Here is a 14056-nt window from a genome sequence, read left to right on the forward strand (position 1 = left end):
GGCAAATGCCCCTTGGGGCGCTTCTGCCCCCGTTGAGAAACATTGCTCTAGAGCCCTGTCTAATCAATGCTTCCTCAACATTAAGTAAGCTTCCTTCTACCTCTTGACGAGATGTTCCACATCTCTTGTCATCCAAGTTTCCTTCACCTAACCATCCCTTCTTTGTCTCACTGGGACAAACCTATCCAGCACTTGCAGCAAGTGCTCCCTAAATAACTTCCAGATTTCTGTCATGCATTTTTCTGAGAATATCTGTTCCCAGTTAATGCTCCACAGTTCCTGCCTAATAGCACCTTAATCCCCCCTCCCCCAAGTAAATACCTTCCCATGCCATCTGCTCCAGTCCCTCTCCATGACTATAGTAAAGGTCAGGGAGTTGTTCAAAGTTTGTGAGAAGATTTGTAGCTCGGGTGCTCGTTGTTGTGGTTCTGTTCGTCGAGCTGGGAATTTGTGTTGCAGATGTTTTGTCCCCTGTCTAGGTGACATCCTCAGTGCTTGGGAGCCTCCTGTGAAGCGCTTCTGTGATCTTTCCTCCGCCATTTGTAGTGGTTTGAATCTGCCGCTTCCGGTTGTCAGTTCCAGCTGTCTGCTGCAGTGGCCGGTATATTGGGTCCAAGTCGATGTGCTTGTTGATTGAATCTGTGGATGAGTGCCATGCCTCTAGAAATTCCCTGGCTGTTCTCTGTTTGGCTTGTCCTATATTAGTAGGAAAATAAACGACACGACCAGCTATCCTTAGTAGCCACACACGCAGATGACAAGCAACATGAGTTTGACGAGAACAACACTACTATTATAGGACAAGCCAAACAGAGAACAGCCAGGGAATTCCTAGAGGCATGGCACACATCCACAGATTCAATCAATAAGCACATCGACCTGGACCCAATATACCGGCCACTGCAGCGGACAGCTGGAACTGACAACCGGAAGCGGCAGATTCAAACTACTACAAATGCCGGAGGAAAGATCACAGAAGCGCTTCACAGGAGGCTCCCAACCTCGTCAGGGAGTTGTGATCACTATCACCGAAATACGTTCCCACCGAGAGTTGAGACTTGTCCTGGTTTGTTGCCAAGCACCAAATCCACCATGGCCTCCCCTCTGGTTGGCCTATCGGCATATTGAGTCAGGAATCCTTCCTGGACACACCTGACAAAATCTGCCCCATCCAAACTATTTGCACGAAGGAGTTTCCAATCAATATTAGGGACCTTTTGAAGTCACCCATGACAACACCCATTACTTCTGCAATTTTCCAAAATCTGCCTCCCAATCTGCTCCTGTGTCTCTGTTGGTATTGAGGTGTCTATAGAAAACTCTCAATAAAGTGACTGCTACTTTCCTGTTTCTGACTTCCACCCATACTCACTCAGTAGACAAACCCTCCTTGATGACCTTTTCTGCAGCTGTGATACTATCCCTGATTAGCAGTGCCACTCCCCCACCTCTCCCCCTATTCCTTTTGAAACGTCTAGACCCCGGAATATCCAACAACCATTCCTGTCCCAGTGATATCCAAGTCTCTGTAATGGTTTTAACATTGTAGCTCCAAGTACTGATCCATGCTCTAAGTTCATCACCCTTAATCCTGACACTTCTTGCATTAAAATAGACATACTTCAACCCATCATATTGACTGCAGCTTTGCCCTACCAACTGTCTATCCTTCCTCACAGACTCCCTGCATGTTGTATCTGCCTGTTCACCAGCTACCCCATCATCTGATCTGTAGCTCTGGTTCCCATCCCCCTGCCAAACTAGTTTAAACCTTCCTGACGAGATCTAGCAAACCACCTGCCCAGGATATTGGTGCCCTTCCAGTTCAGGTGCAACCTGTCCTCCTTGTATTGGTTCTACCTTCCCCAGACGGTATCCCAATGATCCACATATCTGAAGCCCTCCCTCCTACACCAGCTCTGCACCACGTGTTCAGCCGCACTTGCTCTCTGTTCCTGGCCTCACTAGCCCATGGCACCAATAGCAATCCAGAAAGCTACTCAACTCGAGCTACCTTTTAGCTTTCAACCTAACTCTTTATATTCACTTTTCAGATCCTCATCCCTTTTCCTAGCTATGTCATTAGTACCAATGTTTACCACGACTTCTGGCTGCTCACCCAACCCCTTTAAGAATTTGTAGGCTTTTCGTGCAGTTTTGCACTCCTCAGCCCTGTGGAACATCCTTGGCTGAACTTGCAATGTTGATCTTATAGTTATGTGTGATAGTACACAGGGTCAAGGTAATGGGTCAGGCAACAAGGTAGCAATGTAAATTCGCAGTCAAAGTGACTGCCCTGTTGCTGTTTGTACAAAAAATGTCAATGTTTTCTGAGTGTTGCAATAGATTAGTGTCCCAACAATGTAGGAGTTTTACATTTGTTCCCAGAAAGTAGATTTCCAACAAAATCTGATCCTGGGTAGAACAATTACTTCAATGTTCAATGTAACCAAATAGTTACAAAAGCCAGCTTTTACACTCCTAATACATCACTTACCTTCATGCCACTGCTTCCCAAACTTTTTCCCACCTTGCCTCCTTTGGAACATGGAAAATTGTTGGGACTCCACAGTCAGAACTGAAATTGCAGCTCATAACATCTCACAGGACAGAAGATGCCATTCAGCCCATCAGCTCTGGACCACCAAGACTATGTTAAATAAGACCATAAGAAATAGGAACAGGAATAGTCATTTAGATATTTGACAGTGATCAGTAAGATCATGGCTGTTTCACCATTCCTCATGCCCATTTTCTGCTCTTTCCCCATCAGCCTTATTTACCTACTGATCAAGAATTTATCTATCTCCACCTTAAATATACACAGGAACTCTATCCCCAATAGCTCTCTGTGGCATTGAGTTCCAAGATTCACAACTCTGAGAGAAGAAATTCCTCATCTCAAAACCTTATCTTAAATTGACACCTGAGACTATGCCCTCTGGTCCTAGACTCTTCTATGACTGAAAACTATATTGGTCCCACTTTCCAGCAGTAGTGCCATAGCCTTGAATGTTATGACACGTCAGATACTCATTCAGGTACTACTTACATTTTGAGAGGTTACCTGACTCCACTAACCTGCCAAGAAGTGCATTTCAGATTTCCACCACCTTCTGAAATCCCCTCTAAACCTCCTGCCTTTCAGTTTGAAAGTGTACCCCTTGTTACTGACCCTGCAATTAAGGGAAACAGCTGCTTTCTATCCACCCTGTCAATGCTTCCCAAAGTCATATACACTCCTATCAGATACCCTCTCAACCTTCTGCGCACTGAAGAAAATAACCCAAGCTTCTCCAGCCTCTCTTCGTAGATAAACTGTTTCATCCCAGGCAACATCCTGGTGAATCTCCTTTGCACCCCTGCAATGCAATCATATCCTTCCTATTGTGCAGTGACTGAACTACATTCAGCACTCCAGCTGTGATCTAACCAAAGTTTTGTACAGTTCCAATGTAACCTCTCTCCTCTTAATCAATGCCTCGAGTGATAAGGGCAAGTGTCCCATATGCAGCCTTAACCACCCTGTTAACATATACTGCTACCTTCAAGGATCTATGGATAAACACCCCAAGATCCATCTGTCCTCTGAACTTCCTAACGTCCTGCCATTCATTGACATAACCCTTATTATTACTTCTTCTAAAATGTACCACCTCACATTTATCAGGGTGAAATTCCATCTGATATTGATCTGACCAATCCGTTTAGATCATCCTGTAGCCCAAGACCTCCTTCCTCACTGTCAACCAGTCTTGCAGCTGTGTGGAGTGATGGGAGGATTTCAGTTTGACAATATGATTGGTTAAGAATAAACTAGACAGGACACCAGATAAGTAAACATCATTATTTTACTTAGCACTTCTAAAACAAAAGCAGCACTGTATCGGAGTGTTAAAGTAAAGAAATGCATAATTGCCTTTACTCTTGTACTGCCACAAAATAGCAGCACCATAACCTTAATGTATACTCCATGCTAAAATGAAACAATATTTGTATTATAGCGTTCAGAGTTGCATGTAGCCTTCAATGACTCAAAGTCTCAAAAGAACACAAAACATCAGCATTTTGTGAAGTCGATGGCCTCCTCATGATGTTATCGTAGACTATTTATTCAGCTGGGGGTCTCCGATTCGAATCCTGCTATGGTAGATGGTGGAATTTTAATTCTGATTGATATCTGGAATTAAGAATCTAATCAAGACCATGAAGCGCTATTGGAAAACTAGCTATGGCTTAGAGTGCTTTGGTGTATAGGAATTATGGTGTCCTTGTATGAATCACAGGTATAGTAGATAATAAGGAAAGCAAATAGAATTTTGGCATTTGTTGCTAAATGAATAGAGTATGAAAGTAAGAATATTTTGATACAGCAAAACAAAGACATCGGTGAGACCCCACCTGGAATATTGTGTACGATTTTGATCCCTTTACAGAAGACAGACAGTGTCATAGAGTATACAGCAAGGAAACAGGCCTTTGAATCCAATTCATTCCTGCCAACCAGGTTTTCTAAAGTGAATTAGTCCCATTTGTCTGTATTTGACCCATATCCCTCTTCGGCTTTTCTATTCATGTACCTGTCCAAAAGTCTTTTAAATCTTGTAATTGTATCTGCATCTATCACTCCCTCTGGCAGCTTGTTCCATACACACACCATCTCTGTGTGAAAAAGTTGTCCCTCAGGTCCTTTTAGATCTCTCCCCTCTCACCTTAAACCTATGCTGTCACTTTTGGATTCCCCCACCCTGAGAAAAAGACCTTGGGTGTTTACTTATCTCTATGCCCCCCATGATTTTATAAATCTCTATAAGGTCACCACTCAATCTCCTATACGCCAGAGGAAAAAAGTCCTAGTCTATCCAGCCTGTCTGCACAACTCAAAGCCTCCAGTCTTCGGTAACCTCCTTGTAAATCTTTCTAGCACCCTTTCCAGTTGAATAACATCCTGCCTATAGCAGGGCAGCCAGAATTGTACATAGTATGTTGTATACAGCTGTAAAAGATGTCCAAACTCCTATACTCAATCTTCTGACCGATGAAGGCAAATGTGCCAAAGACCGCCTTCACCACCCTGTATGACGCCACTTTCAAGCAGATATGTACCTGCACCCCTACGTTTCTATGTTTGACAACATACTTCAGGGCCCTTCCATTGACAGTGTAAGTCATGCCTTGGTTTGTTTTACTAAACTGCAACACATTTTAATTAATCTCCACCTGCCATTCATTGGCCCTCTGGCCCAGTTGATCACGATCACATTGTACTCTTAGATAACCTTGGTGGGCGGCACGGTGGCACAGTGGTTAGCACTGTTGCCTCACAGCGCCAGAGACCCGGGTTCAATTCCCGACTCAGGCGACTGACTGTGTGGAGTTTGCACGTTCTCCCCGTGTCTGCGTGGGTTTCCTCCGGGTGCTCTGGTTTCCTCCCACAGTCCAAAGATGTGCAGGGCCAGGTGAATTGGCCATACTAAATTGCCCGTAGTGTTAGGTAAGGGGTAAATGTAGGGGTATGGGTGGGTTTCGCTTCGGCGGGTCGGTGTGGACTTGTTGGGCCATAGGGCCTGTTTCCACACTGTAATGTAATCTAATCTAAAAAAAAAACCTTCACTGTCTGCTATAACACCTATCCACAAAGTTGCTAACCATGCCTCCTATATTCTCATCCAAATCATTCAAATAAATGGCAAACGACAGTGGATGCTGCACACAGTTGGTCACAGGCCTCCAAGTCTGGAAAAAAACAACCCTCGACCAGCACCCTTTGTCTCCTATCGTCAAGGCAATTTTGTACCTACTTGGCTAGCTATTCCCATGTGATCTAACCTTACCAACCGGTCTACCGTGTGATACCTTGTCAAAAGCCTTGCTAAAGTCCATGTCGACAACATCTACTGCTCTGCCCTCATCTATTTTCTTGGTCACCTCTTCAAAAAACTAAATCAAATTAGTGAGACACGATTTCCCACGCACAAAGCCATGCTGACTGTTCCTAATCAGTCTTTGCCTTTCCAAATACATGTAGATCCTGTCTTTTGGAATCCCAGCCAATAGCTATCCTGTCACTAATGTTAGGCTTACCGGTCTGGCATTCCCTGTTTTTTCCTTACAGCCTATCTTAAATATTGGCACAACATTATTCCAGCATCAGTAGTCCAGCATCTTACCCATGGCTATCAGTGATACAAATAACTCTGCTAGGGGCCCCACAATTTCCTCTGTAGCTTCTTTGTGTCCTGGGATGTACTTGATCAGGTCCTGGGGATTTATCTATCTTTATGCATTTTAAGACCTCAAACACCACCTGTTCTGTAATGTGGACTGTTTTCAAGACATCACTGTTCACTTCCCCAAGTTTCCTAGCTTCCATATCTTTCTCCACTGTAAATGCTGACATGAAATATTAGTCTAGGATCTTGCCCATCTCCTGTGGTTCCTTGGTGACCTTTAAGAGGCCTTATTCTCTCCTTGTGTTATTCTTTTGCCCTTAATATACTCTGGAGTCTCCTTGAATTATCCTTCACTCCATCTTTTTGTCTTCTTGGTTTCCTTATTATGTGTACTCCTACTGCCCCTACACTCCAAAAGGGATTCACTTGATCTCAGCTGTCTGTACCTGACATGTGCCTCCTTCTGTTTCTTGACCAGAGCCTCAATATCTCTAATCATCTAATGTTCCCTCCTCCTACCAACCTTGCCCTTCACATTAGCTGAAAGACGCTCTCCCTGAACTCTGGTTATCTCACTTTTGAAAGTTCCTGTCTGATACTGTCAAAATTGGCTATTCCCCAAGTTAAATTTTAACTTGTGAACCAGGCCTATCCTTTTCCATAATTATTTTAAAATTATGAGAATTATGGTCACTGAACCCAAAATGCTTCCCCACTGACACCTCAGTCACTTGTCTCGCCCTATTTCCCAAGGTTGGATTTTGCCCTTTCTCTAGTAGGGTCACCTATATGTTAATTGAGAAATCTTTCCTGTACGCACTTTACAAAACTCTCCCATCCAAGCCCTTAACAGTCCCAATCTATGTTTGGAAAGTTAAAATCCCCTACTATTACAACACTTGTTCTTGCAACTATCTGTGATCTCACTACATATTTGCTCTCAATTTCCTGCTGACTATTGGAGGGCCTGCAATACAGTCCATAAAAGGGATCACCTTATTTCTCAGTTCCACCCATATAGCTTCACTGGACTGTCCTCCAAGAATATTCTCTCTCTAAGTTCTACCATGATGTTTTCCCTAAATAAAACACCATTTTGCCACATCTCTTGCCTTCCCTTCTATCCTTCCCAGATCATCTATACCCTGGAACATTGAGCTGCCAGTCCTGTTCCTTCCTCTGCCATGTTCTCTAATATCTATGATATCGCAGTCCCATGTTCCCATCCATGCTCTGTGTTCATCTGCCATACTTGTCAGGCCTCTTGCATTGAAATAAATGCAGTTTATTTCATCAATCTTTCTCATTCCCTGCCATGCAGTTGCCTGCCTTGTGTATTTAACTTGCTGTCTTTAACTTCTGTACTAGCCTCAACCTTTTCTTGTTTTTCTACACTATTGCTTAGGGTCCCACCCTTGCCAGACTACTTTTAAACCCTTCTGGGGTTTATGCCCAAAACATTTAAATACTGCAACATTGGGCTGTCAGTCCTGCCCTTCTCTCACCACGTTTCTGTTGTGGCTACTACTTTGGAATTTTATGTACTAATCCAGGCTGTAAGCCCATCTGCTTTGCCTGTATTAATCGTTTATTTAAAATAAATACACTTCAGACTGTTGGTACTGCCGTGTTCATTAGCCTGGTCTAACCTGTTCTTCCTTTTAGATTTCCTTGACTTAACTTTTACCTTCTCCTCAACTACTCCACATGCTGATCTATTGCTGTGGTTTCCACTCCCTGCCGTACTAATTAAAACTCTCCTGAGTGGCACTGGCAAATCTCCCTTCCAGGATATTGTTGCCCCTCCAGTTTAGGTACAACCTGTCCTCCTTGTACAAGATTCTGTACGAGAAGAGATCCCAATGATTAAGATATCTGAATTTCTCCCTCCTCTGCCAGCTCTTTAGCCATACATTCAACTGTATTATCTTCCTATTTGTGGCCTCGCTAGCAAGTGTACAGGGAGATTACAACCCTATAAGTTCTGCTTTTCAGCTTTCCACCTAACTCCCTAAATTCCCTTTACTTATCTCTCATTCTGTCTATGGTCATTAGTGATAATATGAACCATAGCCTCTGGCTGCTAACCCTCCCTTTTCAAAATATCCTGTACCTGCTCAGAGACCTCCTTGGCATTGGCACCAGGGAAGCAACATGCCAACCTGGAGTCTCGTTCGCACTAACTGCCATTACTACCTTCTTCGAGTAACTATTTGATTAAAACAAAAGACTTTGCTGTAACTTAATGCTGCTCATCCTCCTCAGTGAAGTCCAATTCTCCCCAAAGACCCACACTTTGACATCGACAGCAGCATTTCAGTCTCACTGCTGAAGCACTATTAAGGCTCCTCTGTAATTACTGCTTCTAAGCCTAGACTCTCCCAAAAGGGCACACTACTTCTGCACCCACCCTGTCAAGTGCCCAGAGATCCTTGTGTGTTTCAGTAATGTCACCTCAATTCTCTTTATTCCAACAAATACCATAATTTCCTGTTTACATTAAGAATTGATTAGCCTACCTTAATTTTCTGATGCACGCAGCTGTTTGTTTTGTGTGAGGATGTAATGGTTAGGGGTCTGGAATCAGTGTTCACCCTCTGTCCCCATCCCCAGTTGCTAAAGTCCCCACCAGCAACTGTGCCCCATTCTTAAATGCAATTTTCAGCACTTTTACCGCACAATGTGATGAATTCTTGAAATGTCATATTTTTACTTGTTTTGTGCTGCATATGCTGAATTCAGAATATTTGTTTATATACAGTCGGAGCCTGGAGTTGTGGGTAAGGCTATTTTAGTCGCAGTTGTGGGCGGCACGGTGGCACAGTGGTTAGCACTGCTGCCTCACAGTGCCAGAGACCCGGGTTCAATTCCCACCTCAGGCGACTGACTGTGTGGAGTTTGCACATTCTCCCCGTGTCTGCGTGGGTTTCCTCTGGGTGCTCCGGTTTCCTCCCACAACCCAAAAATGTGCAGGTTAGGTGAATTGGCGAGGCTAAATTGCCCGTAGTGTTAGGTGAAGGGGTAAATGTAGGGGAATAGGTCTGGGTGGGTTGCGCTTCGGCGGGTCGGTGTGGACTTGTTGGGCCGAAGGGTCTGTTTCCACACTGTAAGTAATCTAATCTAATCTGATTCTGGATACCAGCACATTGATGGAGCTTATTCCTACATGAATGAGGCAGAGGTAGGAGCTGCTGTGAAAAAGAAGATTGATGAAGGAGTTGTGACAAGAGAAAATCTCCTCATAGTTAGTAAAGTAATTAAATATGGACATCACTTGATTGTCATCTGCAGTAACGATAATAACATCTCAGATGTTATTTCCCCAGTATTACGAACATCGTGAGTGGGACTTCCCATGATGCACTCGTGACTGAGTGAACACTTCCAATTAAATTGGCATTGACCTACTAATGGTAACAATAACATTACATTTTTTGTAGTGCAAATTGATAGTAGTGCTTCAGGTCACTTTTTAAAAATCCTTCCATGGGATATGGGTGTTGCTGGCAGGGTGATATATGAACATCCAAATCAGAAGCAGACTTTTAATTCCTTGAACCTGCTCTGCTATTCAATAAGATGGTAGCTGATCTGATTGTAACCTCGAATGTGCATTCTCGGTTACTCCTAATTACCTTTTACCCCCAATACCCCCAGCTGAACAAGAATCAATCTACCTCTGCCTTAAAAATATTCAAAGATTCTGCTTCTACCATCTTTTCAGAAAGAGAGTTCAAAGCCATTCAGTCCTCAGAAAAAGAACATTCATCTCTTCTCTTTCAAATGACTGATACCTGATTTTTCAAAATGTCGATTCTCCTGTTCCTTGGATGCTGCCTGACCTGCTGCGCTTTTCCAGGAACACATTTTCAGCTCTGATCTCCAGCATCTGCAGCCCTCACTTTCTCCTCTTTTGAACAGTGACCCCTAATTCTATATTCTTTCATAAGAGGAAAAAATCCTCTCCACATCTACCCTGTCAAGACCCCTCAGAATTATATATGTATTAATTAAGTTACCTCTTAATCAATCCAAAGATGTGCAGATTGATTGAATTGGCCAAGCTAAATTGCCCATAGTATTCGGAGATATGGGGTTGGGTGCACTATGCAAAAGTAAGTATAGGATAATAAGGTAGAGAAATGGGTCTGGGTGGATTACTCATCGGAGGGTTTGTGTGGACTTGTTGGGCCAAAGGGCCTGTTTCCACACTGTAAGGATTCTATGATTCTTACTCAAGTTACCAGTGGTTCTGTAGAAGGATCACTGGACCTAAAATGCGAACTCTGATTTCTCTCCACAGGTGCTGCCTAACATGAATTTTTTCCAACAATTTCAGTTTTCATTTACCTCTTACTCTTCTCTACCCCTGTGGGTACAAACCTAGCCTGTCCACCCTTTCTCATAAGACATCTGCCTATTTCTGATATTAGCCTGATAAAGCTTCTCTGAATTACTTCAACCTATTTACATCCTTCCTTAAATAAAGTAACCAATACAGTTCACAGTACTCCAGATGTGATCTCACCAGTACCCTCTGTAACTGCAGCATGACCTTCTTTTTGTCCTGCCTTATTGCAGAGATATGCTGGAAATCAAGCCCTGGTATTCCTGGATCATGAAAGATTTTTTAAAAATACATACAATTCCCTAAAATACTTGTTTATTAGACTCACTTCTACAGAAAGTCTGGCCAGGATTTTGTACTTAATAAAAGTTACTATTTATTCTGAATACATTGGTTCTAATGATGAACAGTCAACATATCCTCCTAGTTAATATTCTAACCCCCCTTATACAACTCAACCTTACACAGGCATACAGAAACACAAAAATGGGTATTAGGGGAGAGGGAAAGACTGAGAAGGCAGTTCAATGGTCCCTGTCAACAGGGTTTGTAGAGATAATGCTTTTGGCATGTCAGGTCAAGAACAAAGAAAAGAACAAAGAAAATTACAGCACAGAAACAGGCCTTTGGCCCTCCAATTTTGCACCAATCCAGATCCTCTATCTAAATGTGTGACCTATTTTCTAAGGATCTGTAGACTTAGCAAATTTAAGAGCAATTAAATGGTTATTGGATGAACATATAGATGAAAATGGGATAGTGTTGGTTAGACAGGCTTCAGATTGTTGCACCACTTGTGGAACCATCGAGGGCCGAAGGGTCTGTATTATTTATGTATATCACAAACATCAGAGGTCCCAACACAGATCCCTGTGGAACACCACTGGTCACAGTTCCCTATTTTTAGAAACTCCCTTCCACTATTACTTTCTGTTTCCAGCTATCTAGCCAGTTCTCTATCTATCTAGCTAGTACACCCTAGACTCCATGCGATTTCACTTTCTCCATCAGCCCACAATGGGGAGCCTTATCAAACACCTTACTGAAGTCCATGTATATGACATCCCTCATCAAACAACATTGTAATTTCCTCAAAGAAATCTATTAAGTTGGGAAATAATAATTCCAATCAAACACATCTTCAAACTGAGACCCAGGGCTCTGCTCCACCCTCTGCAATTGTATCCTTCAACAGACTGCAATCAGTGAGAATAGGCAACACCGCCTCCTCCAGGACAATGCTTAACACCAGTGCCCCGCAAGGTTACTTACTCAGCCCCTTACTATATTCCCTGCACATATCTGAATGTGGTCAAATTTTGTCCTAACTAAATGTACAAGTTTGCCGATGATACCACTGTTGTAGGCCAGATCTCAAACATGATGGGACAGAATACAGGAAAGAGACGGTGTGGTTAGTTGTGTGATGCAAAGATAATCTTTCTCTCAATATCAGCAAACAAAAGAGCTGGTCGTTGACTTCAGGAAGGTGGAGGGCACGCCCCTATCGATTTCAATGGAGCTGAGCTGGAGGCAGTCGCAAGCGTTAAGCTTCTTGGAGTGACAATCACTGTGTGTCCTTGTCAACCAACATTCCTGATGAAGGGCTTTTGCCCAAAACGTCAATTTTCCTGCTCCTCGGATGCTGCCTGACCTTCTGTGTTTTTCCAGCACCACTCTAATCTTAGACCCTCATCTACCAATGTTGATGTGATGGTCAAGAAAGCACAACAGCACCTCTACCTCCCTAGATGAATAAGGAAATTTGGCATATCCATGAAGTCTCTTACCAGCTTTAATCGATGCACCATAGAAAGCATTCTATCCAGGTACATCCCAGCTTGGTAGGGCAAGACAGTAAGAAACTACATAGTGTTGTGAACAGAGCCCAGTCCATCATACAAGCCAGTCTCCCATCCAATCTCTCCTTGGGAAGGCAGCCAACATAATCAAAGGCCCCTCCCACCTCAGTTATAATCTCTTCCATCAGGCAAAAGATACAAAAGCTTAAACACATGTACCGACAGATTCAAGAACAGCTTTGGAGGACAGGAAAAAATTCTGGCTGTAACAGCTGCTTCTTTTTTGAGGTATTTTAGGTGTTGGAGGTGATTTCCTCGAAATCCAGGAGCAGCAATTAGTGTTTCATTTGCTGTTGCGTTGTTTTGGAACTTTGAAAATAAAGTCAAAACAACAGCACTTTTAAAAAGGGAGAGGTACAGACAAAGGAAGCACATGGTGAGGTCTGTGCAGGAGAGAGAGAAAGAAACTGACACCACAGTGAACACGCACATTTACTGCCTTTGCTGTTTGAATTCATGTATTGCTGGACATCGGAATGCATCTGGGGAAATTAACAGAAAGTGAAATTCACAACTGATCTTGGTGGAACTGTTTGGGCGAAGTCACAGCACAGAAACAGATAGGTGAATAGTTTTAAGTGTGGCCTACAGAAAGTCTGCATTAGTGAGTAGAGTGGGTTCTTTCTTGATTATGTTTTTTGAGATATGTTTCCTGATTAAACTTAAAATATAAGCCATAACTATTCATTTAACCTGGAGCAGTGTTTTGTAGAGGAATAAGACATAGAACATAGGACATAGAACAATACCACGCAGAACAGGCCCTTCAGTCCTCGATGTTGCGCCGACCTGTGAACTATTCTCAGCTTGTCCCCCTACACTATCCTATCATCATCCATGTGCTTGTCCAAGGATTGTTTAAATCTCCCTAATGTGGCTGAGTTGACTACATTAGCTCTCTGTGTAAAGAATCTGCCTCTGATGTCTGTCTTAAATCTATCACTCCTCAATTTGTAGCTATGTCCCCTCGTACAAGCTGACGTCATCATCCTAGGAAAAAGACTTTCACTGTCTACCCTATCTAATCCTCTGATCACCTTGTATGTCTCTATCAAATCCCCTCTTAGCCGCCTTCTTTCCAATGAGAACAGACCCAAGTCTCTAAGCCTTTCCTCATAAGACCTTCCCTCCAGACCAGGCAACATTCTGGTAAATCTCCTCTGCACCTTTTCCAATGCGTCTATATCTTTTCTGTAATGGGGTGACCAGAACTGTACACAATATTCCAAGTGTGGCCACACCAACGTTTTGTATAGTTGCAGCATGATATTGCGGCTCCGGTACTCAATCTCTCTATCAATGAAACCTAACACACCGTATGCCTTCCTAACAGCACTATCCACCTGGGTGGCAACTTTCAGGGATCTATGTACATGGACTCCAAGATCCCTCTGCACATCCACACGACCAAGAATCTTTCCATTGACCCAGTATTCTGCCTTCCTGTTATTCTTCCCATAGTGCATCACCTCACATTTAGCTGCATCAAACTTCATTTGCCACCTCTCAGCCCAATTCTGCAATTTATCCAAGTCCTCTGCAACCTGTAACATTTTTCCAAACTGTTCACTACTCCACCGACTTTAGTGTCATCTGCAAATTTACTAATTCATCCACCTATGCCTATGTCTAAGTAATTCATAAAAATGACAAACAGCAGTGGTCCCAAAACA

General features: G+C 43.1%; 1 protein-coding gene across 1 annotated transcript in view; it reads left to right on the forward strand.

Annotated features, from left to right (window-relative positions):
• Positions 1–9297: 9297 nt before the first annotated feature.
• zgc:56622 (uncharacterized protein LOC326033 homolog) overlaps positions 9298–14056 on the forward strand; it is a gene marked incomplete at its 5' end in the record, with an annotated part of 106975 nt that continues 102216 nt past the window's right edge. Inside the window, one exon of the mRNA XM_043707496.1 lies at positions 9298–9426. Coding sequence (XP_043563431.1) covers positions 9298–9426 — 129 coding nt within the window. The remainder of the gene's footprint in view (positions 9427–14056) is intronic.

Source organism: Chiloscyllium plagiosum, chromosome 17 (assembly GCF_004010195.1).
Source record: "Chiloscyllium plagiosum isolate BGI_BamShark_2017 chromosome 17, ASM401019v2, whole genome shotgun sequence".
Classification (NCBI taxonomy): Eukaryota; Metazoa; Chordata; class Chondrichthyes; order Orectolobiformes; family Hemiscylliidae; genus Chiloscyllium; species Chiloscyllium plagiosum.